This window comes from Acanthopagrus latus, chromosome 7 (genome assembly GCF_904848185.1).
Source record: "Acanthopagrus latus isolate v.2019 chromosome 7, fAcaLat1.1, whole genome shotgun sequence".
NCBI classification, from domain to species: Eukaryota; Metazoa; Chordata; class Actinopteri; order Spariformes; family Sparidae; genus Acanthopagrus; species Acanthopagrus latus.
The window spans coordinates 14978043-15002698 of NC_051045.1; the positions used below are offsets into that span (position 1 = coordinate 14978043).

At 43.8% G+C, this 24656-nt stretch overlaps 1 protein-coding gene across 2 annotated transcripts in view; it reads left to right on the plus strand.

Annotated features, from left to right (window-relative positions):
• lrp1ab (low density lipoprotein receptor-related protein 1Ab) overlaps nucleotides 1-24656 on the plus strand; it is a 90675-nt gene that overhangs the window by 11293 nt on the left and 54726 nt on the right. For both annotated transcript variants that reach the window (XM_037102769.1, XM_037102770.1), the window contains exons 2-4: nucleotides 2479-2619; nucleotides 16858-16995; nucleotides 24467-24586. In XM_037102769.1, coding sequence (XP_036958664.1) covers nucleotides 2479-2619; nucleotides 16858-16995; nucleotides 24467-24586 — 399 coding nt within the window. The remainder of the gene's footprint in view (nucleotides 1-2478; nucleotides 2620-16857; nucleotides 16996-24466; nucleotides 24587-24656) is intronic.

Consider the following 24656-nt stretch of genomic DNA (forward strand, 5'->3'; position numbering starts at 1 on the left):
GTACCAGGACATTGGTACGCAGAAAGGAAGCCAAGCTAACAAGCTGGCCTCAGGCCATGGCTGGCCTGTCTAGCCTCTCTCTCATTCCTTCACCCCACCGTCCTGGTGTGTTCATGTCATCCAAACTAATCAGTGCCTTCACAGCTCTCATTCTCACTCTCATCCAGAATCTTACGTCCTGCCATGTCCTGATGAAATTTACAGCAGGCCCCCGTGTTGCGGCGTCTCGTTTAAATCTTATTCTCCTGCATCGCTCGGAGTCTGTTTTGTAATCCTTGCCCCTGCCTTTGTGTGAGGAGAAGAACTGGGCGAACTGCTCTCTGCATTTTAAAACCCGCCGCTCTCTCTTTCTCTTAATCTCCTCAAATATCAAGGTGTTGTTCATATAAGGAGAAGCTGTGATCCGATCCCCGCAGCGCTTTACCTCCTAATTGTGTTTACAAAAACATGACACTCAGAAGACTTAGTGTTTGACACACACTTCGCTGTCACATGGAAAAGAAGACCAGGGTCTAAACCCCTTTAGTCTGACAGGCAAAAGGAACGTGATCGCAATGATACACTTGCCTCATGCTCTCTTGTGATTTCAGTCACATCCCGGCCCCCTTGCGGTTGCCCCCCACCGCCCACCCCAAACACCTCTCTGCCTGCCAAGTACGTAGGGAGGCAAGTCATCCAGGGCGAGAGAGGGCCCAGTCCCTGCTGAGAATCACAATGAGACCTTCGTCGCTGCTGTCCTTCCCAGAGCGTTGCTGCACAACAGTACAGTAACAGCAACCCTCGGCCTGAAATGGACATTGTGGTCTTTGTGTGTGTGTGTGTGTGTGTGTGTGTGTGTGTGTGTGTGTGTGTATAACATTTTTTGACCACTCGCATAAATGGAAGGGTTTCACTTGTGTATATTTGGCAACCTATTTTCATTCTTCCTTATTCTGATGGCAGAACAAGGAAGAAAGAATAAGGAAGAACTTCAGCTTTGTCTACTTGAATTCGTTGTGGTTGTATGTTAATTTGGCTTTTTTTACAAAATGAAGCATTATGTCATTAATGAACTTAATATGATGTGCCCTCTTTATATTCCATAACAAATTTACATATTTTAACATTAGTTTTCATTTTAAGGCCAATTAGTCTCACGTAAGTATTCGATTCCATTTCAGAAGGCTATGATTTGAGCACAAAAACATTTCTTTCTCACTGTGGGACAACTTGCTACTGGATTCACAATGATCCACTTGTGAATTTAAAAAGATGAAGTTACTGTGATTATCTTCATCCTCACCAAAAATTCAACTTCTGTTGTTTGTAACCATCAAAGTGGTCTTGCAGACGATCATGATATCGAATACATGTCCGATTATTGACTTTTCTGCAAGAAGCCACAGTCTTTCCTCCACGCCCTCCACAGTTCACCCAAATTAAACCAAGCGGTGTTAAGCCTTGCAGATAGTTTTGGTTTCATTTGTCTATGTTGACAGATATCAGCCTGACATTTCTGCCACCAGCCCACCAAGTGCCATTGATGGTGCTTGAGGCATGTAAACCGCGGCTCAAAATAAATCCCATTTGAAGTTAATTCATTTGTGGTGGAAGCAGAAACTGAGGGACAGATATATCTCAGACAGGGGTTAATAAAGTGAGGAAAATATGTGGTTTCCTTTTGTAATTTGGGTGAAGTGACCCTTTAAGATGCATTTTTTGAATAAGTAACAAATTTGGTGTTGACAGCCTGACGTGACACCATGTGGGTGGAGCTCCCTTCGACCAGGGTTTCTTTTTTTTTTTTCCAGGGTGTCGCTGAGTTAAAGCATGTCGGCAGTGTGAGACCTGCTGATGGGTCATGAGCGTTGCCGTGGCGCTGCTCGCCTGTGGTACACCTCAACAATCTGTGCTGACTTGCTGCCCAGAAACCCGGGCGCTCTGCAGTTTCCCATGGCTCAGATGGTGATTGAATGCCCAGTTATGTCTGTGCTGTGACACATGAAAGAGCCTCTGTGGTAAAAGTTGAAAAACACCTTCAGAGTAATAAAAAAAAAAAAGAAGAAGAAGAAGGAAAAAAAAAAAAGAGCGACAAGAAATGAGTCGTCCATAAGAAGAGAGGAAACAACAAACAAACCCAGAACTAAAAGGAACCACTGTTGGTTGTAAACTTGTAGAGCAGTCTTTTTTTTTTGCCTGCGGGTCTTTTGATACAAAAACATCATTGTAAACTCCCGTTGACCCTCGCATGTTGTTTTGCCCTGCTGAGTTAAGATCTATGCTGCTTGAAGCTGGAAATTTCCTATCTAGATTCTGCACACAAGAGAATAGTTGCTGAAAAGTAAAGAGCAACATTAGAAAAAAAAAAAACATTCACCTCGTGCTTGTAATTCGCGAGATGCTACTGTTGGATTCCTCTTTGAACGTGTTTGTGATTTAAAAACATTCCCAGACCCTTTCGTGATGACACATCACATTTTTCTCCCTGTTTCTTTTCAGCTCCCAAAGCTGATGACCACCCCAAGACTTGCAGCTCTAAGCAGTTTGTGTGTAAGGACCAGGTGACCTGTATCTCCAAAGGCTGGCGCTGCGACGGGGAGAAGGACTGTCCAGATGGCTCGGATGAATCGCCAGATATCTGTAAGTACGGCGACACGAAAGCAGCTACTAAAACCGTCTCTCAGCAGGCTTGTGTCCTCCGCTCTCGGGTTCGCTCCAAGCTGTTGGCTCAGGGCAGTGAACATGATTACTGCTTTTACTCTTTTGAGATTGCTGTTTGCTAGCTTTATTTTAAAATGCCGTCACGTGACGTTATGAGGCACTCACTGCCTCTAAACGGCTTTGAAGAGACAGCAGCACAATGATCGGGCAGTTTAATTTGGGGCTGAATGAGAGTGTAGGTTATGCCCTTTTCTGCAGAGGACACGGGCTCGCAGTGTGCGCCCTGGCTGCTCTGCTGAGTTATAGCTCTAATTATGCTGCCATGTTTAGTCTGAATGTTCAGGGATGTGTCTGCTCTTGTCTGGACTCTTGTGGGATCGGCGCAGTCCCTCTCGTCCCAGCCACTCACATCTGTCAGCCTCCCCATCCCGCCGCCTCCATCCATAAACTCTCCCTGGTAAAAGAAAAGGCCCTTTCCTCTGTTTATATGCGGGCGCTAATGGTGATTTCAACCGTCTGCGTATGTGCCACACCTTACGTCTGTAATGCCACAAGCATTCTCACAACAGTCTGGCACGCAGAGACGAGAGGCTGACACCCAGCGTTAAGGGGCTTGTTACTGTGGGAGAAAACACAATTAAGTATTAACACGTAGGATTAGTGATTTAAAACGTGTGAGATGGCTGAGGGTGATGAGAAGTATCGCTATTTTGTGGTCACAGGCACACAAGCTGTTGGCGGTAGGTGTTGAATTGAGAGAGAGTTAAAATTAGTTGGATTCCCCTCCCACAGATGGGTCATGTAGTCCCCCTCCTCCCCATGCTCAGAGTCTGGCTCTGAAACGAGCTGAAACGGAGAGTTCTTTCATCTGCTTCCTCTGTCACTGTCCTGTATTTATTGATTCACACAGATTTCACAGAGAGAAATTGCTCGGAACACCGTAGCTTCTTATTTAAAAGGCCGCTCAGATACTCTGGATTGGATATTGGCGTACACTCGAGTCTTGGCACTGACCTGATACCACGCAAGTTGTTTATTAGCAACAGGAGCCTGCTGTCAGTATGCGACCTAACAGGTTTTTACTGTCGCCAGAATCTATAGGCAAGCGACTTATGTAACGTCCATAATGTAACATCCATACAGGGAGAGAAGTTACAGCTGATTTTATAAAAAACGCACTATTGTATTGGACTGGTAGGCTCGGTCGACTGATCCACAAAAATCAGGAATTCTGTCGGGAAGGGAAAAATTGTATCTGACCATGTCTATTTATTTATTTATAAGGTGCGATACATATTTGCAAACTTCAGGATCAACAAAAACGATCAGTTGCAGTTTTGTAAATAGCAGCAATCACAGAACATCAGCAATTTTATGTAAGTGTGACCCACATAATTCACTCAAGCAAGCTGCAGCCACTCAATGTCTGCCCCCCCCCCCCTTTTTTTTCACTAAGCAATTGAACTGAGTGAATTTTCCATAGCACTTATGTAATTTGGTGACACAGACAATGGTGTGATTCATCTTCTGCATGGAGAGATGGAGTGTGGTGTTTCAGCAGAACATCAAGATGTGTTCTGCTCAATTACCCGCTTCCCATGGGCTCTAATCTGCCCGTCACTTTACCTTTAGTTAAGGCGCTTCTCTATTCATGTGAGTTTCTGTGGCAGTCATAATAAATATCTGTTACTGCAATTAATGCACTTCTTCTCCGTACGGCCTTGCGTGTTTGCAGTCTAATAAGCGCAGTCAAAGGCGAGGCGCCTTCAAGTATCACAATGAGAGGCAGCCAGACTGTGATTTTATCCACAGTCGTTTAGCTGATCCATCCATTAAATGTGAGTAGTGTTTGGAATGGAGGGCTGCAGATAAAGCTACAGAGTGAATGGGCCTGAGCCAGCATAGATGAAACGGGAGAGTTTGGAGGAGTGTGACTCTGAAGGTTAGTTAAAATCCTGCTCTGACTCAGAGGAATGTTAGAAGTCTTTTTTTCTTTTCATCCCGGCTTTTCCATTCACGGGGTGAAACAGTTTGCAGGTCATCAGCCTGCTTTTTCCCCCACAGTAAATGGACATTCTGACCTGTGTGCTGTAAACAAAGATGCTCTCAGCTGAGCGTCAACAGAAACCGTTCATGTGAAGTCGGGCCAAACTTTTGATCCATCTAAGAGGGCCGATAAAATCTGGATCAACTGTGGAAGTTTTGTGTTGATGCAGTTCTTTATTTGGAAAGCTTAAGGTGTTATCTGTTTGCAAAAGGAGCCCAACTTTCTCTTTCAAACTTAAGTTTAAGTCAGAGAACTCTAAAAGAAAGTCCCTACTCTTTAGGCTTTTGCTCCAACATGCCCCCTGACCACAGCCTAGTTCTGTGCGTTAATGTTGATGGGAATTAGAGCTGTGTGTGCTGCTATAATTACGACATTATCTCCAGTTCAAGTTAATTACTAACTACAGGCTTGGTTTACAAAGAGTACTCGCTGAGATTTCGCAAGGCCAAAACATTTCATTTTCATCCTCTTTCTTCTCAACTGTTCTTTTGCCGTATATCCGTCTCGGTGTGGCGTCGCCTCTCAGTCTGGTTGTTAAATGGGAGACTGATGGTGACAGAAGTGCATGTGTTCAACATGCAGCTTTGTTTCTCAGATGGGTTTGTGTATCATTTACCAAAGGGAACGTGTGAAAAGGGAAACTAAGAATCTGCCTGCACAATTCCATTCACCCTGAAGCTCAAGATTTGCTTAAACCGCACGATGGCTGGAGCTACCAGTTTTTTTCCTGGCAAATGCCACCTGTTTCGTTTACGATGATCATGAATCCACTTGCTGTCAAGAGCGGTGGGTGTTGTAAACGTGCGCTTTTGTCTGGTGCGGATCTTTTGATCTACACCTCAGGTACCCATGCAGGAGGAAAGTGCGCTCCTCAGTATCACACTGTCTGGAGCTCTAATTGCCTGTCGTTCCCAAACCATTCATCTGGGCTGTAATTATGTTGAGGAGCTAAAGACAGACTTCTGCCACAGAAGTGGGGCTGTAGCATTGCATCACATGAGGCGTTGACATGCTGCGGTTGAGGTGGCAGTGGATTCCAGGGGTCCGCGTTGCGTGTTAGCATCCGTTGGTATGAGGGCTTGTTTATTAGAGGGGAACTGAAGTAGAGTGATAGGGAGGTGGATGTATGGATGCATGTTCCTGAACACGGATCTGCATGACTTGTCATTGTAAATGGATCAGTGGGGGTCTGGGCACATTGCCAGATGTTGGGCCGTCACAGCCCTCTGAGCCCCCAGTGTGAACCTCCCTCTTATAGCCCCTAGTACACGCGCAGATAGCCATCAGCAGGCTGCTTGTACAGGCCGCTGTCTGCAGGTGTGACCCTGTCATCCTCTCCCAGGGACTGCACCGGCTCCCCCTCACTGCAGGGGCTTCAAGTGGTTTCAGACAGGCCGTTTCACCTCAATTTTACATATGGGCTTAGGGCTCAGGAAGTGGTTGACACGCGCCTTCAGGGCAGGGGTTTACGCTCTCTCTGTCTCCATAATGGTGCTGTGTACAGGACCGCTGTGTTTTAATGCTCTTATTAGTTGTGGTATGTTGTAAAGAGTCCTCCGTGTAGCAGAGATGAAGTGGTTAAGGGAGAGGGGAGCTGGGGTTTGTTCATGATGTCAGTGCATGGCTTCCCTTACAGATGTTGACAGAGTACAGAAGTCTGCATAGGATAAAAGAGTTATGGTCCAAAGAGAAGTTTTTTGATTTTTTTAATGAAAAGCTTTATTCACAACAGGTTAATGAAACAAACAAAAGTAAATCTGTTGAGACATATTGCACTGTAAGTTTGTCTGTCGCTCAGCACTTTTCTGCTCTATTCTATTTATCATTTGAACAGACGTGACTTAAAGCTGCTGTTAGCATTATTTTCTTGTTAAAAGGCATTTTTGATAGCTCTGTATTCCAACAGTAATCAGTGTTACTGTTTGGTCAGTAACCCATGTCTCTCCTCCTCCCTGCTCTTGCAGTAAAAGAGAAAATACATTTGTTTGTGGTATAAAAGAGAAAGAGAACTCAACAAAAAGCGCTTTCCTGACTGCTCGGGGAACAGGCAGAGAGCAGGATCCTCCTGTTCTGGTACCTACGCCGACAGCGGAACAGGGAAAGCTGTGCATTTCCAGCTCTCCTGATGACGGGGTATGTCATCACCAAACAAGCCAAGCAAAGGAAAACGCTTGAAGGAAAGAAAGAGGCAACAAGAACTGCCTCAAATAAAACAAAGGATTCGTACAAGTGTGGTGGCGTAGAGAGGAGGGAGGAGATCGCTAACCACAAAGCAGAAAGGCTAAAACTATGACACCTACAGCAGCTTTGAACGTTCTAACTGTTCTGGTTCCCTTTGTTTCACGAGGCCGTTGTTAAAATTTAAAGTGCCGTGTCACAACATACATCGCATTTCACTGCTCTGTTGGAACAGTTGCTGTCAAAAACACTGACTCCCTGTCTGCATCCCAAGTCTGTCAGCAATTATGATTCTTGCGTGAACCACATTCATTGTGGTTGAGCCAGTGAATGGGAACAGATGTCTGAATAAGCCCTAGCATGTAAGCACTTTCTCCATCATGAGAAGTGCTTGCCATGAAGGAATCCCTTTCATCATCAAAAAACCCCTTATGCAACAATTGTCTGCCCCTAATTCTCTGTTAGACTTTTTAGTCCCCAATTTAGCATGAAAATGTCCACCGGAGGACTTCCAAGCAGGGGGTTGAAATGCATTTCAATAATGCAAATGCACTGCCTTTCTTTCTTTTTCTTTTTTTTTTTTACCCACGCAGCGCTATCCACTTTCATTCAGGGGGGGAAAATGAGCTGATGACTTGAAGTAGTTAACACTTGCAAATGACAAGCCACTCCCCATGCTCGAGCTGTCAAGCTATCGTTACTGTTGTCTCGTAATGTAGAGGAAATGTTCCTCGCATAATATCGACACACACACACAAGTAGGGGCGGGGGATTAGGCCCAAAAATAAGATCGCCATCTATTTCGTCGCAATCATTATCCATTATGGAAATTGCAATTGCTCTTTTCTCGGTTGTGAAGCGTCGTGTCGGATTGATTTTTTTTGGCACAAGCTCCCTCATTTGCTTATTGGTCACTATAACTCGTGTTTCATTGTGCATAGTTGGTCACCTAAGAAAGAGCTTTATGAAGCCATTTGTTCTATCGGCATCGCCATGTAGTTGGTGGCATGACTCTGTTGGTTTGTCCACTTAGAGCAGATCAGTTATGGAACAGAAGACGTCACGATCGATCCTGACTTTCCCTCGTTGATGCTGGAAAGTAATTTTGAGGAGATATACCCTGGAATGCAGGTTCATAATGAAACTGAGGGACCCTTGGCTGCAGAGGCTCAAAGTATTTAGTGTAACAGTAGCCAAATGCGGGCCCTTAAGTCCAGACTCTTTTCATTAAACTTTTATAGTGAGGCCTCCAGTAAACATTTAATTTATGTCATTTCAATGGGACAGTTGGCACTAACACATTGGAGGCTCCTTTTAAAGATTTAGTCTGATGAAATAGTAGTGGTACTTACAAAAACAATGCCATGTCCCTTTGCCCTCACACACACACACACACACACACACACACACACACACACACACACACACACACACACACACACACACACACACACACACACACACACACTGTCCAGTGTCAGTAGATGCCGTGGCCTGGGGCCGAGCTGGTAGGGGGGTCAGATGGAGAAGATTGAGTTATCATCTGCGTGCAGCTGCCCGAGGCATACGGGGGCCACACAACAAGGTTATCTGTCCATCTCTTGCCCTTGAGCCCCCTCTGGATGCTCGCCAGCCTCGTCCTTTGTCTGGCCCATCTGACTGTCATGCCTCAGCAGCCTCTCCGAGACGACCGCGAGGAGCCGGCTGCTGAGGTGGTTGTACGGGACGGAGGAGGCATGGAGCGATGGGGAGAATAGATGATCCTACAGAAAAGCCTTTTGTATAGGAGAAAATGAGCAGATTAGCATTTAGGATGAGGAGGAAAATGGAAATGACTTTGTAAACCTCTGATCCATTTTCTATAGAAGTAGCTGTTTACAGTGAAGTGGTGGTGGTGCCGGGGGGGGGGGTCCTTTCATAGCCTGTAACCAGTCGTGTAGCTGTACTGGTAGGGGGCACCAGGCAGGGGCAGGAGGATCTGTAGTGGCAGTGGTTGACACACTGCTTCCACAGAGGAAGGAGCAAAGCCCTGTAAATCCCTCTGGTCTGTGGCCCTGAGCCCTCCTCAGCTTCACCGGCCTATCAACAGACGGGGAGCGCAGGGCTTTCTCACGCCACACAGGCACCACTTCGCCTTCTCTGCTGTCTCCTCCACGCCCTGTCTCCTTCTCTCCCTCTTTATTTCACTTCCCGTGTCCCACTGTCTTCCTCTCGTCTGTCAGAGCAGGTGGAGAAGATAGACTCTTGTCAGTTCTGTTCCTTCATATCTCCTCTTCAGTCTTTCCTCTTGTGTAACTGCCTCAGTTTTGCCCATCTACTTGCAGATGGCGACTTGATTTGTTTTCACTAGCTGCCTCTTTTGTATGTTAGCTTTGGGAAATGTTCTGCAGTGCATTTTATGCCGTGAAAGTCTGATTGCGTTTGAATCTCCAGACAATACTGTATTACCTATATGTTTGAACATGCAGGCACACAGTTTTGATAGAGTACTTTCCTGGAAGAATCCATCTTGAAGTGATACTCCACCCAAGCTTTATCTTAAAAGCGTCAAACCCTCACACCCTGTGGGCTTTGAGCAGTGGCTGTAAAGTCTCCATGGATTGTTAAAACTTTGACAATTGATTACAAAGGTTTTCATTGATCTAAACAAAGTTTCTGTTAACTTTCATTGAGATTATCCCTAGTAATTTTTTTCGATACTACTCATGTACCATGATTCACTTCTCTCTGACTCTGAAGAATTCACATATTGTAGGCATGAGCAGCAGGGAAGTGAGTCTCATGAACATATAAACTTAACCTAAAGAACTGTAGTTGTACATTTAATACTCAAAAGGTAGATTTTCTCCTTATAGTATGTTCATCTCTACAGTTGAGAGACTAGATGCAGTAAAGCAAACCATATAATAAAGCAACTGTAACATTCTTTACTTGTTATGTTGGCTCCGGACTGTTATGGTTGTTGTTATTCATATGTTAAGATTATGCAAAGCACGTTGGAAGCAGAAGCAGCACATCGGGTCTCCTTCCAGTGAGAGCACTATGTGCTATACTGTAAGTCCTGTGTGCCGTGGCTGCCTCAGTAGGGTTTGGCACAGCCATGTGCTTGTTGTGAACGCTGCTGTAAAGTGTGATTCTAGAGTGGAGGGAGTCAGTCGGTGGGCAGGCCTGCCTGTCACCCTGCACAACATATTTATTCGTGCCGACAGCAGACTTTATGGGAGTCAGTCAGGGGCTGCCATGGAACCTGAAGTGCAGGAGGAAAAGCAGGCTTTTATGCTCGGGACAAAAGATCGACAGGGGATCCAAATTTAAGGTCATTGCATAACTACAGGAACTGAGGGGTGGGGGATGGTGGGCTCCAGAGGCTGAGGTGTTGGAGGGAAGCGCACGCTGGGAGAGACGGCCTTTCACGTCACAACGGATGCAAATTAGCAGCTTTGCTATAATCCGGCATGTTTACAGAGATGTTTTCAATGTTCATTAATGCACCCTGTGCCTATCCAAAAAAGAAAAAAAAATAAAGCATTAAAGCAATTGCGATGCCGCAGATGAGCGTGGAACCCAGAGCCACATTCGAGGGATGATTACACTCTGTATTTGAAGAATTAGTTGAAGGTGACACAAGCAGTCATGCATTACCTAAATCCAAAGTGTGCTCGTGGGGTGTGGGGGGGTGCATAATATTGTCATTGCACAAAGTCATATTTCACTCCATAGACCCCATGCTGCAGTAAGAGTTTAAGTAAACGCAAGTTCTGTATTATGAGTCATAGTTTACATTTGAGTCATGAATCCCAGCACTTAATATGCAACTCATATGAGATTCTAAGAGGGTGAGATCATGCTGCAGACTGGAGAAAGATTTTAACAATTAAGATCCCAGAGGACACAGGATATGCTAATATCGCTGTTATCTGATCACACAGTTTAGTGCAATAATGTAATTATCTTCACTCTACCCACTAATAGGTGCGAGGGTTGTAATTTTCCTTCTTCTTCACTGTCTGTTATCCACTGCACTGCCAAGCTTCTTACATTGTTCTCACTTAACAGTCCTGTGTCTCCAAAGCAGCCGAACCCCACTGAATAGTCTATTCTCTTCTTGTGAAGTGACAAGTAAAATTTTCGTTAAATATTGCTCTGTAATAATTGTATCCCACCACTCCTATAGCGATTTCTATAGCAGCTGGTGATGAAACTTTAGAGGTGAATAATACCCATTTCATTAGCCCCCTTCACACTGTCCTGCAGGAATCATGCCCTGATTCTCCACATCGTCGTCTGTGTGAAAGATTCAGGTGCAGAGATCATTTCATAATTCCTATCCGTGGTATATAGAATGTTTAAACAGAGTCACAAAGGAATTCACAAAGATTAGAAATAACAGCAGAAGTAACAGGAGCGTGGTAGGAAATGTAAGCCACAGGGTGATGGATCCTATCTGTTTGTCTCTTACAAATCCAAAAACAGATGAGAGCAAAGAGGCACATGTGACTCAAGGCAAGGAAACAATATTGGCTTTTGCTTTTATAAAGTGTGATTTTAATGAAAGCATATGAATTCACTGAATTCACTGAATTATGAGCTATATGTCATTTTGGGAATGTTCTGATTAAAGACAGATAGATGAAAGATAGTTCCTTTGATGGCTCTCTGAAACAGATCTTACATTTGGATTAGTTACTTTCTCACTAATGTGTTCACTTTGAAACAAGATCATTTCCACCATCTGTGTTTGTCATCATTAGTGAGCAAGTATGTGGCTGAAGATGCTTATCAAAGCAGAGATGGATCACAAAAAGCTCATAATAATTGGTGTAAACATGGGACTTTTATGATTAAACGATAAATGATTCAACTCCAGGAGCACAACAGAGCATGACAAAACTGATGATATCACAATATCCAATATTCAAATTCTCAGCAAAACAACAGAATGAATGCCAGTGAAAATGCCACAAGTGTTAAAACAGCAGCATTCACATTGAAAAGTACATTTCAAACATCTTGTAGTTTTGGACTGCTGTTGTATAATCTAGTATGCTCGAGAAATGTGTATATGCAGCATTCAGGTATGGAATAAACAAGAAGACATTCTGAGTGGACTCACTATCATCTGTTCAAGGATTGTGGGGAAAAAAAGAGTTAAGACTTTTAATGACGAGTTGCACCTTTCCACCAAGCAAACACATTTGAGAACAATAGATATGCAGTTTAAACTCCCTAAAGAGGAGTTGAAAGTTATATCTATAAATACAGTTATATCAGATCTTGCTCTGCTCGGCATCTGGAGGGGAGAGAGTTTGGATGAGGCTATGACATCTATACGGTCTGTACAGCCAAGTGCTTCTGGGAAGTTTCCATATTCAAACTGTAACTTGTAGCTGGCTCGCCTGCAGCATCAGGGATCTTGATGTAATGTTGTTTCAGTTGAGACGTGATGTATTCTAGCCTTGAATCCAAAAAAGTTTGGAATGTGAAAAGAAGTACATAAAAACATTATACAGTGATTCGCAAGCCCTTACCCACCTTTATTCGGTTGAATACATGAAAAAATACAAGATATTTAATGATCAAAGGTATCAAGTTTGTTATTTTTTTATTTTTCAATAAACATTCATTGAGCGACCTTTTGAATCAGGACTGTAGCTTGTATGCTGTTGTGTCACTGATGGAAGTGTGACAGTGGAAGGTGTCAAATGCCAGACGCCACAATCCTTAATTCGATCAGCATTTGGAGAGAAAGAGTGCAGGACTTTTCTTTTGGGACAGCAATTTAAAGGGTAACTCATTGTATCAGGAAAGGATGTTTACAGGTCTTGGGGAATCCTACTGCATAGGTGAAAAAAGTAGCATAAAGCCTTTTGTGGCTCCAGAGGAAGCTGCATGTAATCTGATAGAATGCCTCCAGTGATGTTTAGGCAGCTCCAGGTTTTTCATTGGTCCAGCACTGCATTCCTGTAACACAGTCAGATTCGTCATGTACAGTTTAAAAACAAATATTCCTATTAAATACAGCAGAATCAGAGATACCACCTTTTTTGTTCCACACATTCATCTCGTTTTTTCAGCGCCAGTCCCCTACGTTACCCACAATGCAGCTGAGACACTAAGTGACATCACTGGAGGCAATCTGTCAGATTACATGCAGCTTCCTCTTGAACCCCAAAAGGCTTTATACTGCTTTACTGCTTTTTTATCACATGTGCAGTCGTGCTAAACACATTTTATGTGTAAAATTGGGAGAGTCACACTCTAATTCTGGGTTGTAGCAGTAAAACGATCTCATGGAATTAGTCCAAAAAAGAATATACTAAATCTAGGACTGTTCTTAGTATAAGTATTTGTGGGAAAACCAGACCTAACACATTTCATAAGGAAGAAAACATGGCGTACTCTAAAAGTTCCCCAAATCTCCCTTTGGCTCAAAATAAATAATTTGTTTTGTGGCATCGTTTCTCTAATACCCTGAGTAACGACTGCAGCTTGGAACGGAGCCTCTGGTTTTTAAAGTCAGATTGATTGAAGAGGTGGAAGCACAGCAAACTGGTAACAAGGGAAGAAGATTTGGTCCAAGACATCATCTTATTTCTTCCAAAAAACCAGGAACTGCCTACACAATATGTTACAACAAATCCATTCGAGCCATGTAAACGAAATGCCCACATGCACACCAGCAGCTACGGCGCAGTAATTAGATGTTTTGTTGACTTAAATGTGTATTTTGTATGTATATGTGCAAAGGGGGAAAAAAAAAAGTTCTGCTGTATTCTTTCCCTGCAGATTTACACAGTAATGTTCTGTTTCCAGTGACAGATGATGCAGGAAATGAGTACTGCCAGTACGAGGGGAGCTTATTGTAATACACTGCCAACAACTTCCCAAAACTGGAGCAAGGAGTACAGGGTTCATCTCCATTGTCCCTCCTGCAAAGTTATTTAATCCTCCATATTGTCCTTTTTCTATTTAGTTTGCTGGTCTCTATTCAGCCCCTGCCAAGATATTACTGTGTTGTCGAACTCAATCAATTGTTTCCGGTTGTTGCGTATTGCTGGCAGGGTCCAGGAAAAATGTATTCCGCTTCTGTCTGGTTAATGTAAAGGTAGGAGTGTGTGTGTAGGAGAAAGGGGTCGTCGATTCTCCGCACAAGTAAGATACGCTTACACGTATGCGTAGTTGCAGGGACGCAGATTTGTGCAGCGGGTATCATTCAGATGACTTTCGCTGTGGCTCGTCTTTTGTACTCTGAGAAAAAAAAAAACTGTTGACAAATGATAAATCCTTGGCAGGGGTTTCATTTCCTGTGTGCATGGCAGTTTATTCCTGGCACTGCAGTTTATGTAGAAATCCCCAGGTTGGCAGTTTATTGAATGTAAATCAGGCTGGCTTAGAGGCACAGGCTGCAGGAGGGCTGCTAATATGCTAGCATCCCCCAAATGGGAGAGCTGCTTTCTCCCCCTCTTCGCCCCCTCCCTCTCTCTCCCTAAGCCACATGTATTCGAAGCTAATTCTGTGTTTGAATGTGGCACAGTTTACCGCACAGGCTGCTGTGGTGGGATCATAATGGAGGTTCTTGTCACTTTTAGGTACTTGTTTTAACTGAGTTCCATTTTATGATCTGTGTGTGGTTACTAATCTCTCGGACGGATAGAGAGGGCTCAGCGGGAATGCTCGCGGTTTCCTTCAGGGACTCGCCGACATGCAGGCGAATGTTCTCCCTCATATAAATCTTAATGCACATCCGTATTTTGAGCCCTTTTAATGATGTGACTTATCGTGTCTCAGGGGAAAGTCACAACGTACTTAATGTCATGTCAAAACAATTATATTTTTTTCTTCTTCAAAATGACTTTTTTCTAAGAGGGCTCTACAATCTGTACAGCAAACAGTACAAACAGACTTAAGTCTGCAGAGTCAATAAATGATAAGGGTCAAATGAACTTCCATTTTGGCTGATTAAAATTCCAACTCAACACTTTCTGAATCTCAGATTTGGAAGGAGGCGTCTGAAGCAGGTTTTCTTGCACATGTTCAGATATGAAACCCTCAAAGTCTCTCCTAGCGCCGTGCTCAACCCGCAGAACTCCACAGATCGTTTCCTGTGAAGGAGGTGAACTTTATTTTCTCTGCTTCTAGTGTTTTTCTAAAATGGGTCAGCAGATGTTAGAGAGAGAGAGAGAGGGAGAGAGAAGCGGCGGTGGATGAGGAGGAGGAGGAGGAAGAAGAAGAAGAAGAAGAAAAACAGCCAAAGCAAACTGTTTGCTCTGCAGTGTGGGCTGATAGGAGAGATAGAGAAGAGAGTGGGAGAGAGTGAAGGGGAAGAGACTGCATGTTCTGGTCTGACGCTGGTGAAGGAAAAAAGAAAAAACTCTCTGCTTTTTTCCGGCCCAGATGAGATCACGTTCTGCCTTTTGCCCTTCACACCCCTTTTAGATTCAATGTATCTTTGTCAGTGTTATTTTCATTATCATTACTTTTGTAATTTTCCAATTACTTTACTTGGAAATCTGCCAAATGATTTGTGAACCATTTTGTCATTATAATGCCATTCTACACACACTGAAGACGAACACACTAACTGCATAGGCGGAGATAAGCTGAATGATATTGCTGCTTGAATGTCGTGCTCCGGGAGAAGAGTGTCACCACAGTTTAACATATCGGTGCTTGATTTAACCTGTTGACCCGTTTCACCACAGCAAAACTAGACTGGCTTGTAACTGCGTGACTGTTTTCAAAATTGACCTAATTTTTAAATGCAGACTGATGGTACTGTCCTTAAAGAAAGGGGGGGAAAAAGAAGAGGGAAAAGAATTGAAACTCGTAAATCCTGCTCTATGGTGTTGTCTTCTATGATGAGAGAAAGCGAAACACTCAACTATTAATTTTTAGGAACTGTAAAGTGGTGAAGGGATGACTGGTTTTGTTAGGTTTACCTGGAAGTTGGCGCCACCCTGGTTTCCCCACCGACAAAAAGCCTATGGGATTTTTTGAATTGGATTTTGGATTATCGCCAATAGAAGAGGCTCTGTGGCAAACACAAGCTTATGCTGATTACACGTTTTGTTCAGCAAGATACTCTTCACAGATCAACACCACTTTTGTGATTTTCGAAGGGTAAAATTAAATCGCTAGACATAAAAAGCTTATGTTGGGCTATGGACAGACGACGTTGCGGTCGCATGGCTTATTACTATACACATGCCCTATAAATTCATCATTCTACAAGTTCCAAAGTTAGACTTTGAATAGTGTTCAACTAAAGTTTGCCTGTGAAGAATAGACTAGTGAGTAGATGAGTGTCCGTGTTAGTCATGATGACGTTTAATGTCCCTGACAGCTGCTGTAGTTTCATTTAGCCACTAGTGCTACACTTCCATCCGCCAGTTTCTAGCAATGTGAGCATTTGGCTCAAAGTGTTCCTAAAATCCATTTAGGCTCCGCATATGGCAGATGTTAACTTAAGGGCCACCCCACTGCTTCAACCGATCAGACATGCTGCTACCCCATCAGTGAATGCCTCGGTAAAGGAAAGCAGGCCAAGATCCTGCATTAAAAATAAAACACCTGCTTGAAACATGCAGTGATTCTGTGGGCTTTTCACTCGGCATAACACGCAAGAACCATTAAAGTGATGGAGGGGAAAGATCAACCCTCACTGAGAGATGATCAAAAGAGTGCAATCAAACGAAGCAACCCAGTTATATTTGGAGCGAATTCTCAAAATGATCCGTCCGCGCTCCGTAAGGAGGAGGCAGAACCTCTCTGGTGTCTGTTTGTATGTGCGTGTGTGTGGCTGCTCCTTAGACTTACCTGACTGAACAAAGGTTATAATTATAGGATTAGACTGAAATTATCAAGACATCTCTAACTGTGCTGTTTAGCTTGTTTCCTTCTTTTGATCTTGTCTGACATCGTTCTGAGTTTGTCTTGCTCTCTGCCTTTTTACTTCTGTGTTTCCTTAAACGTGTGCTCTGCTTGTTTTCCAGGCTCACACAACAGGGTGAACCAGTGTCCTGTCAATGAAGCCGGGTGCCTGGATCCGGATGTGTGCATCCACATGAGCAAAGTGTGCGATGGAGTCCCCGACTGCACCGATGGCTGGGATGAAGGGCCTCACTGCAGAGGTGATGAACACACAGAAACATGTCAACATCGTGGGCTCACGTTTTCTGCAGAACAGATAGCATCGTCATTTTCTCCAGAGTCAAGAGCGTAGGCTTTTGTCGCGGGGTGAGAAATGACCAGCCTCGCTTCTCCTCGCTAGTGTCAGCTTGTCTTCCCGTCCAAAACTATAATCTCTATCCAATAATCTCTATTAGGCCCTTTAATGAGTTGGCCTGCTCTGCCTTGTGCAATTACAATGGAATTTCTCTTTCTGGGGAAAAAAGTCATTAATTTATCAATCAGCTCAGCTGTGAGGCTGTTTGCCCAATCCCGGCGGGAATGAAGAGCATTCAGCCCGGATGCAGGCGAAGAAGAATCCCATCAAATCCTCTACTATTAATTAGAGACGATACAAGAATGAGAGATGGCACATATTGGGTCCATAGTGTCGGCCTTTGTTGCAGCAGACAAAGGAGCAAACACTGGCTGCCCACAGAGGATTGCCTCAGCACTCAGCAAAGCAGACAGAGCCGTCTGAAGCTTTGCTGTTTATAGTTGCGGCAACTCATGTCGGGGTGCTTTTTAATTTATGCTGTGCACACCTCACCTGTGTCTGCCTCTCCACTTTACCTGGTGTAATAGAGATGTGCTTGTCAGGGTTCAACATCCCTTTACTGGAATATGAAGTCAGTTAATCAAATATTTACAACACTGAAGTCTGGGTGGACCAAAGTCCTGGAACAAGGGCCAGTCTGCCCAGTTCTCAAACAACTTTTGATAGCTTGGTTTACAGTAACTAATTGTTGTTTAAATTTGAGGTTGAAGGTCACTTTTTGTGGATTTGATTCCTGTTTGTTGTTTTTTTTTTGTTGTTTTTTTTTCACATCCATTCTTTTTGTCTTTTATATTAGGGCTGGTCAATATGAAATGTATCTTTATATTTTGAAATGTGTCCAAAAGCATTTCATAAAATGCTAGTACTCTATGTAAATATTGAGATAGTACTGTAGGGGTGACTTTTGATGATCAGGGGAAAAGTCAAACATTACAAACACAAAATGACATCGCTTTACTGTAATGCAACCTTTAAAACCAGGACAAGACTACACTTAAGCCAAGAAACAAAGTAATAACTTTTCATTCTCCTCGGCACACACCCTTGTTAAAGAGAATAATCTTATTGGACCACCGTGTGTTGATAGAGATTGAGTCACTGGATAAATCGTTTGTATTGAGTTGAGTCATTAGATTAAAAAGTGGTTGCACATTAGTCAGAGATGAGGTTTGGTCCAGAAGAGCAGTAGCACTGTTGGGCTGATGAAGTGGACAGTTGTACAGAGTGGGTGAGAGTGTCAGTGTCCCACACGCTGGTCATCACCGCTAGACAAGCCTTTACACAACACAACGATGATGTCACCCCATCACAACATGCACCGCCTGTCCCCGAGGACACAGGTCCAGCTGTCCTCTGTAAGGCACCGGTGAACACACACACACACACCTACATGTTCATGGGCTTGTGATGCATGTGCACACAAACATACAGACACACACATTCACATTCTTGCAAATACACACCCAAACACACCCAGTACCCTACACACAAACACACCAGCAGTGTGTCCTGAACTTTTGGCAATGCTGTTTGCGAGCTCCCCTCTTTTCAGGGAAAGGCCTGACCTTTCACAAGCATCCTACTGTGCGCTTGTACAAACTGCCGGGTTGTGCAGCGTATACCTGGGCGCTGATGTCTGAAAGCACACTTTGTCAGCTGCTGTGTCCAAGTAATTCTGTCCAAGTTGTTGACAAGAGTGGTTAGAAAATGGGAGTGTAGCAGGGTAGGGTAAGGTAGGAAGGAATTTTATCTTACTGTAATATATTTTCGTGAGGGCTTTCATAATGTGTGGGATTAGTTGGTGTGGTTTGTGTACAGGATTGATAGCAAGGGAGTAAGCAAGGGAGTAACTAACCAGGCGGACTCAGTGGTGCTGCGATGAGTGATGCTGTTGATACTGGCAATGCAGTGCACAGTTCAGATACAGTGCTTAAAACAAGAGTAGGTGGCGTATTTTAGAAGCATTTCTTTTGGTCTATTTGAAGAAAATTGTAACTGTCCTCAGTGTTCACTCTTCACATTCATGATAATCATTTTGATTTGTGTTTTCTTACATGCGAATGAGACGCGAAGTTGTTGAAAATGGTTAGTGATTGCAGCGATGCCGCGAGTACTTTCAAAATCTAGCTTTCTGCTTTCTTAGAATTTCAATTTTGATTGTTATTCATTTGGTCATGAATATTCTTTTTTTAGGCAACTTGATGAAGAGGTCCAGGCTAATCTATTGTGAAACTCACCTGTTATGTCTGTAATGAATATGCGGTGAGGACAGTTCTAGATGAATTTAAGGGTATTGTTACTCTTAAAGAACCTCATTTGCTTGCAAAGGATGGACACTTTAAAGCATCATTATGCAGAAACTGGCATTTTGTGCAGTTTCGGTGCTGTAACAGAGGCACCATTTACACTTTTACAGGACACTGCATCAAAGTGATGCATCAAAGTGATGCCAAAGCTGTTATTTTAAGTTTAAAAGTTCCGTACTGTTAATTTAAGTCTCACGAATATAAAAGGGGCATCTTGCTCACGTTAAAGGAATATGTTGTGAAGAATGATTTGCAGTGTGGTTCAGGGATCCAAACCGGATCCCTGAACCACACTGCAAACCTTGAGTCTCTTGAGATCTTTGCCATCCTCTGGTCAAAGTAAAGTTCCAGGCCTGTATTTAAAAGGCCTTCTTAACTAAATGTAGCCTTTACAGACAATCGGTAGTTATGTTGTTTTCATGTCATGTGGGTGAAAGCTGAGTCTGTAGTCACTCTGTAGTCTGCTCTGCATTTGTCTTTTCTCTGTCATTATGTGGGTGATGGGGCCTCTCTTAGGGGGGCCAAGGCCTTAGACCTGCAGCCCCCCTCAGATGTGACTGATTGATAGAGAAGAGAGGTCACGACAGTACTCTCGAGAGCTTTTTTCCCCTTTTTCCTCGCTGTCTCGAAGGGAACTGATTACTGTAGTGGCCCAATGCTATTGTTTATGCATGCAGTGAGCTTTCATTGTCCTTCATGTCCCAGTAACTGTGGAATGAGAATCGGTCATAGGCTACTTGAGGCCGCCTGTGGAAAGACCGCATTTTCATCTTTATTCATGAGTGGGTCTTGACCTAAATGAGTTTATTGGCTGCAGTCGGAGTTGTCTTGCATGACAAGACCTGTTTTATAGCCAGTCTTTTCCGATCACTGTACCTAGAGACACTCCAGTGTTGTGTAACTGTCTTGTATAACTTAACTCATAACGGGCTGCAGATTAAAGAGAATCTGAGTATTGATTTCTGGAGGCGAGTTGAATTGACGTGTGCGTGCGTGCTTTTGAACATTTGCGGATCTGTGTGATTGTAGATTTACGTGTCTGGGGCAGCACACCGCCTCTGTTTGGGGCCGCGATAGCTACTGTTTGCTCGTTACTCAAGCCGCTGCCCTGCTTCTGTTTGCGTTTTGGTTACTTTGCCCCCTTTTAACTATGCAGCCCCCAAACAGCTGCCGATAAATACAAGTTGATGCTCACATTTTGCTGAGCCTCCCTGCTTTTCCCTCTCCAGCGCATACCCACATACCAAGATGCACACATCATTATCTCCCTATATAGGTCTGATTTACCGTCCTCTGCAGCGCTCGCCTTTCTGTAATGCAGCATTCACCGTGTGATAGATTGCACCACGAAGGCAAATAATCGCACAGTAGTTAACAGAACGAAGCCGCCCAACTGTCGTAGATCATGTCTGATATTGTGTTGAGCCGAACATGGTGATCTGCTAAATTTAATATACATTTTCTTTTGTTGCTTTTGAATTCTTCATACTATTATGTAAAATGAATGCAATCTGTGCGTATCCATACAGAATGAGCAATTATGTATACAAGTGATTCAGTCGAGTTGAAATCAGGTAATTTGATGGACCTGTGTTGGGAAACAGTCGGCTCCTGTCAGATGCGGGAAGAGGACGAGGGCATGTGTGGACTTGTTTCCAGACAGTGAGAGCACAAAGGCAGGAATGTCCTGGGAATTACCTGTTAGGATGTCGCACACAGGAGTAGCCTGTTGATACAGTGACTGGATGTATAAAGGGACAGTGGCTCTATTTATTTCATTTTGGATTTCAAACAGATGGTAAGAACAGGGATTTGTTTTCAGCCCACTTGATGGATGGATGGATGGATGAGCTCATCTTTTTGATGTTTATGAAATCATTCAGTCGTGACAGTTTTGTTGTGTAACTGCTGCCATGACCCGGACACACCCGCTGTTCTGTCTCACTGATCTGAAGTCACCCTGTTGCACACAGCCTGTCTGCCCCATGATTACATTTTAGGGGAAAACATCATTATTCATATCTTTTTCATAGACTGACTGTAAACAAAAGTCTAATAGCAGCTCCTCGTCATTCCTTTCGTTCTCTGTCACCTCTCCCTGATGGTCTTTTTCTCATCAATCACCCTTTATTTATGCCTGACATGAGGCCAAACTTCCAGATAAACTTTTAAAGAGTGGAGTAAATTAAATTAAAGAAATCAAATAACCACAAAAACATTGGTGGCAGCGTCAGTCACTGGCCAAAAAAGGCTTTTATAAACATCTGTATGGGCATTGGCAGTAGGCGATTTGAGGGAGGATGGGCGGGGGGAACCATCAGTAAAAAAAATGAACAAATTGCCTGCTTGGGTGCAGGTCCATATTTTTACAATTAGTGCATAATTAGAAGGGTCTTGTTGCAGCTCTCCTCTAAAGAGGTCGCTCACTGGGATGCATCAGGAAGTTCTGCTGTCATTATCGTACATCCCTCATATTTTTATCAGCTGTAGTCTGCTTCCCCCGAGTGAGCGACATCTGCTCAATTGTGCAGACGAGTTTAGAAATGTGAGACGTCTTCCGATGAAGTCTAGTGGGCATTTTGGCAAATGGCCTTCTACTCTGACTCCCTGAAAAGCTATAGATGAGTGAAATTGAGGGTTGCCATCCATGCAGTAACAGGATCAATGGCTTTGGCATGCTTGTTTAGGACAAGTGTGTCGCTGTGTGATTTGTTTGCTTCGTTCATTAACCCCCTGGTCAAACGTCTGACACGCTGCTGTTGCCTGTTTGCTCGGAGCTGGGGCTTTCTAACCACTCCATATCCTTAAGCCCTTTATGCACTCGTTTCCACCTCTGTTTGCCCTGCCGTTCCCTTCTCCCTCCTCTCTCCTTTCCCCTCCAGTCTTCTGTTTCTCTGCTCTCCCTGCTATCCTACAAAAACGCTCTCAGAGGTTGGGAGTAGCAGTAGGATTTGCCTCGTCACACTCGAATTATTTGCAAGAATACGAAAAAAGGCATGATTTGCAGCTTGTGCGTTAGCACATTTTCAAAGCTACAGTTGGGTAACGTGTAGCTGGGTGGTAAAAAACACATTACATTTATTTATTGTAACAAAAGTCTTATCATATCATACTTTGTCATGTCTGAAGGGATGATAACTTGGATTTAAAAAAACTGTCAAAGTAAGGCTTCTCAATATTAATATTGTGACAATTAGAGCTATCTAAATTTCCTCAGTTATCGCCCACCCGTCGCTGGATACTCGGGTACAACATGAAACCAGATGACCCTGGACCGAGGTGCATTTTGTGGGTGTTTTTTTACACTCTCGCCTGTGGTCTCTCACAGCGTGGGGCTCGGTGAATGGATTCGATATGGGCCACAGTGTTTGCTGGGGGACTCTTCCTTTCAGCAGGGCCACAACAAAAGGGTCATTGTGGCCCAGGGTGCCACAGGCTTTATATAATAAGGGCCCTTCACTGCTCCAATCTCCGCTCTTCACGGCCATACTATCACTAGCTACTGTAAGCAAAGTGTGTCCACGACCATTCATCGTTTTCTTCTTGTAAAAGCTTTTTTTTTTTAATCTCATTAATTATTTAGAGTTTTGTTCTATTGGTGTTTACACTTGTTAAGTGAAATGGAAATTGGAATGTTTCCCATCAGGTCCCCCTTTGAGTTGAGTTCAGTTTTTTTAGTGTGTGAAGAGTTATAGGTTATGTGAAGGCTTTAACCTATAAGGCAGTGATCTATCTTAAAGGCCTCCACAATCTCCTTTGCAGGCAAGATGTAGAGTTCTCTGTTTGAGTTACTTACTTCTCTTTCCAAATGTTGATAACTCATTGGCAAGCAGATCTGCACTATGTGAACATACCAAGGGAGTGTAGCTAGCAATATGGCAGGTGAGGAGGTCCAGCAAAATGAAAAATCGTGCAATATCTAGAAATTCATGGGCTTTTTCAGGTCAAGAAAAAAAAAGCTGGGATGTAGATCGTAGAATGTTATTGTGCTGAAATGGATGTGATATAATTTTTTTGGGGTCAGATGGAACATCCCAGGCTGTAGACACTGTCTCGGAACTTCAAAGTGTAGCCGAGGGTTGTTACCATCTTGGTCTGCAGCTTATCATATTTCCTGTCAGCGTAAAGCTTCATTCAGAAATGAAAGCTTTCAGAAATGGAAAGAGGAAGATCCACTTGTGTCCATGTGTGACATAAAAAGATTGACAGACGAGACAGAGAGCATATTGTTTAATAAATGAGAACTGACCATGATCGGGATACTATCTGTCCCGCCCTGCTCTCACACACTGTAATTTCCTCCTCAAGCTGATCTCTGTGGCTTCATACACTGGTGTATTGAGGGGCTCAGGGGCACGACCCACCCACTGTAGGTCGCAGGCCTGTACTTGATGGATGATCTAAGAAATGAAATATTTTATCAGCCCGAGTTCAAGAGTGTCAAAGACGTCTTTATCGGAGGTTTAAAGCTAATAGAAGCTGTCTGAAATGTCATTTGTTTTGTTCTATCAGCCACAATCTGACACCCTACCCCATTTATCTCCTAGCCGAGATGCACACATCTGCATTCACACACATGCACACGCACGCACACACGCACACACACTGTATAGAAAGCATAATGAGGGGATGTGCGGATGCCGCTCTTTCATTTCCTGCCAAAAGGATGTGTCCTCGAGTTCTCTCTGGGGGCGGGAAAAAAGAGGCCCCTCTCACACGTGCACATTCAAAACCGGCCCGCCCGTCACATGCTCAGATGAATACACATGCGTCCACTTGTGCGACCGCGACTCTGTCTCTCTTCCCCCCTAACAAATACACATGCACATGTACACGGTGTTAGGAGATGACAGTATGGTTCTGTAAAGACTGTTATCGGATTAAGATAACAATTGGAAAGTTTGCTCTGCGGCACAAACCTGATCAAGGAGGCAATAAACAGGCCCCATTGCTATCCAGGATTTTTTGCGGCCCTTTTAAAGCTGCTGATATGTACGCTGCCCCCACTGACTCCTCATAATTACCCCCACAGTATCTAATGTTCTCTGGGTCTGTTTTTCTCCGCTTCAGATGGAGCACCAGGCTGTGCCTCCCATGGGTGCGAGTTTCGCTGTGCTGTGACTCATGATGGACCTCAGTGCTACTGTAGCAACGGCTATGAGGTCGCTGCAGATGGAAAGACATGTAAAGGTGAGTGGGTGATTTGGCAGATTTACTCTAGCTCAGCCAAAGTAGAATTCACTAAATCCTGTGATCACTG